The sequence below is a fragment of the Lathyrus oleraceus genome, chromosome 2 (genome assembly GCF_024323335.1).
Source record: "Lathyrus oleraceus cultivar Zhongwan6 chromosome 2, CAAS_Psat_ZW6_1.0, whole genome shotgun sequence".
NCBI classification, from domain to species: domain Eukaryota; kingdom Viridiplantae; phylum Streptophyta; class Magnoliopsida; order Fabales; family Fabaceae; genus Lathyrus; species Lathyrus oleraceus.
Window position 1 is genome coordinate 289,981,093 of NC_066580.1, and position 3,028 is coordinate 289,984,120.

The 3,028-nt window shown below is 38.3% G+C and overlaps 1 protein-coding gene across 1 annotated transcript; it reads right to left on the reverse strand.

Annotated features, from left to right (window-relative positions):
- Nucleotides 1-224: 224 nt before the first annotated feature.
- On the reverse strand, nucleotides 225-2,175 carry LOC127122934 (uncharacterized). The gene is made up of 2 exons (XM_051053206.1): nucleotides 2,064-2,175; nucleotides 225-730 (listed from the first exon to the last, which is right to left on the reverse strand). Exons 1-2 carry the CDS (start codon nucleotides 2,173-2,175, stop codon nucleotides 225-227), a joined length of 618 nt encoding a protein of 205 aa, XP_050909163.1.
- Nucleotides 2,176-3,028: the final 853 nt, after the last annotated feature.

Consider the following 3,028-nt stretch of genomic DNA (forward strand, 5'->3'; position numbering starts at 1 on the left):
AAGACATATTTGAGATTCTCAAGAAGTTATTTCAACTCTGCCCCCTTCATGGACTCTTTATTCTTCTCACATGATTGAGGTAATCGTAAATCCTCCCACCGGTGTGGTCGAGATCCTTTCCAAGGGGGTTGTGCGTCCATCATGGCCAGCACTTCGGATTCCTCGTGGTCCACTTCTTTATCATCGTAAAAAATGGACAAACTCAACACTCTTTCCCGAGGTAACTACGGTGCATTCAAAAGGCTATCATAAGTAATCACTTGATCAAGAACTTCTATTGTATGACTAATGTCAATATCATCTTTGTATTTTATGGTGTTTCGAACATCAATTTTTAATTCCTCATCATAAACCTTCAAAGTCATAGTACCTTCCTCTATGTTGATCAAGCATCTTCCAATCTCTAAAAAGGGTCTCCCAAGAATGAGAGGAATCTCTTCATTCTCAGGCATTTCTAGAATCACGAAATCCATCGGGAATACAAACTTGTCAATTTTCACTAGAACATCTTCAACATTACCATAAGGTTTCTTAGCCGAATGATCGACAAATTGGAGTGTTATCCTGGTATCTTGCACAACCCGTATACCCAGTTTCTTGTAAATGGATAACAACATGAGACTCACACTGGCTCCTAGATCAATAAGAGCTTTTTTGAATGACCTATCTCCATGGTGCAAGGAATAGTGACAACTCCTCGAGCTTTCTTCTTCGTTGGGATCTTCATACCCTGCAAAATAGCACTGCAAGTTTCAGTTAGAATAATCGGGTTGGTGTCAATGGTACGCCTCTTAGAAATGATGTCTTTCATGAACTTGACATATGTATGCACTTGTTCAAGTGCTTCCAAAAGAGGAATGTTGATTTCTAGCTTCTTGAACAACTCTAGGAACTTCTCAAAGTTTTTCTCATGTTGCCCATTTTTCTTGTTTCTGGTGAGAAAGGGAAGCTTAATGACCAACTTTGGTTCAGTGACTTTTTCTTTCACCACTTGTTTCGGTGCAAAAAATTCTTCCCTCACAACTTCATTTTCTTTGATCTCAAGATCCACTTCGATTAATTAATCTTCATCCTCAGCTGTCTCCTCAAGGACTTCATGAGATTTACCGCTTCTCGTTATCATAACACTAACATGATTATGCTTTCTAGGATTTGTCACAGTTGCACTAGGTAGAGCACCTTGTGCTTGAGAACTCGAGGCTAATTACTGGGCTATTTGACCCATCTGAACTTCAGGATTTTTTATGGATGCGGTAGTGTTTTTTTGATTGTTTATGGTTTCTTCTTGGAATTGAACATTATGAGTTGTCATTCTTTCAATGGCAATCTCCTAATCAGCTTTCTTCGGGGCTTGTTGTTGTTATTGTTGATATTGAGTTTGGTATTGACCTTGTTGAGAAGCGTTCCCTTTCTGATCTTTCCATGTGAAATTGGGATGATTCTTCCAACCCGGATTATATGTGTTAGAATAGGGATAATTCTGCTTCAAAAATTTAATTTCCTCAACTTGTTGAGGAGTTGCAAAACAATACACTATTTGGTGCGGTCCATTACAAATCTCACAAAATACAATAGGAGCAGGTTGGACTTCAGCTACCTGTTGGGTACCTATATTCTACGCCTTCGGCTTCTTCTCTACTTCGGTAGCGATAATATCTTCTATATGGATTCTATTGATTTCCAGCTTCAAATCAATAACCCCTTCCGGTTTACTTACACATCTGTCATACAACTCCAAGTGCTCATTAGCCGCAATTGCTTCAATGATCTTTTTGATACCGGTGGCTGTTGAGAAATTGGTTGAGCCACCGGCTGTGGTATCAATCAACACTTTGGTCTTTATTTTGAGACCATTTACAAACATTTGCATCTGTTCTGTTGGATCCATATGATGAGTTAGGCAGGCTACCAGGACCCTTTTGAATCTCTTGTAGGCGTCTTCCAAAGATTCCCCGTCTTTCTGCTTAAAATCAGAATTTCATACCTCTTCCTCAGAAAAACCGACGCTGGAAAGTACTAAGTCAAGAAAGCATTTTCCATCTCTTCCCATGATGTAATGCTACCGGCTGGGAGAGAATATAACCATTCTTTGGCTTCTTCCGCTAAGGTGAACGGGAACATTCTCAACTTCTTAGCTTCCTCTGTGTGACCATCAATTTTGAGAGTGTTGCTCATGGTCAGAAACCTCTACAAATGCTTGTTTGCATCTTCATTTACCTTTCCAGTGAAATGCTTTCTTTCAAGTTGATTAATAGTACTTGGATGTAGCTGGAAATTAGCCACATTCACCGGTTGGTTGACAATTGTTAATATTCCGGTTGGTGCATTTGCGCCTCCGTAGCATCCAACAGTCTTTCTGGTGGTGGTAGGTTCTCCCCCATTATTTCGATCTCTCTCTCTCTGAACCTGAATCTGAACCTGAATGAATGGAAGGTTGTTCTTCTTCTGATTCCAGTCTTGCTAATCTAGCTTGTCTGAGTCTTAAACGCAAAGTTCTTTCGATTTCTGCGTCAAAAGGAAAATCAGTTGAGGCCTTACCTCGCATACAAATATCAGACATAAATTAGTTGATAATGACATAAATATATAATTAAAAGCGTAGAGAATAAATTTTAGTTGCAGAGCAACTAAAATTTCAATTGAAATAAATTTAAACTTTATATTTGGCAGTCCCCGACAACGACGCCAAAAATTTGATCGGGAAAATAGAAAGTGTACTATTTTACCAGTGTAATAATAATAGGGACGTTTCCCGAATATCGATCTCGAGGACTGCGCAGTAATATTAGTTTAAATTATGATTCAATTAAACAAAAACAAGTAGTTTGAAGGTTTGGAATAAATCGCTCTCTAATTGAATTAGACATAATACAAAATACAGCTTTTACACAAATGATAAAATTATGCCATGGACGGTGTGTGATTATCTCATGTAATGACCTTGAATGTATATCTCCTCAAACAGTTCAAATATACAATTACCAGATCTTAAAATTGTTTCCTCCTAAAACCTTAGAGGGAAACTTTT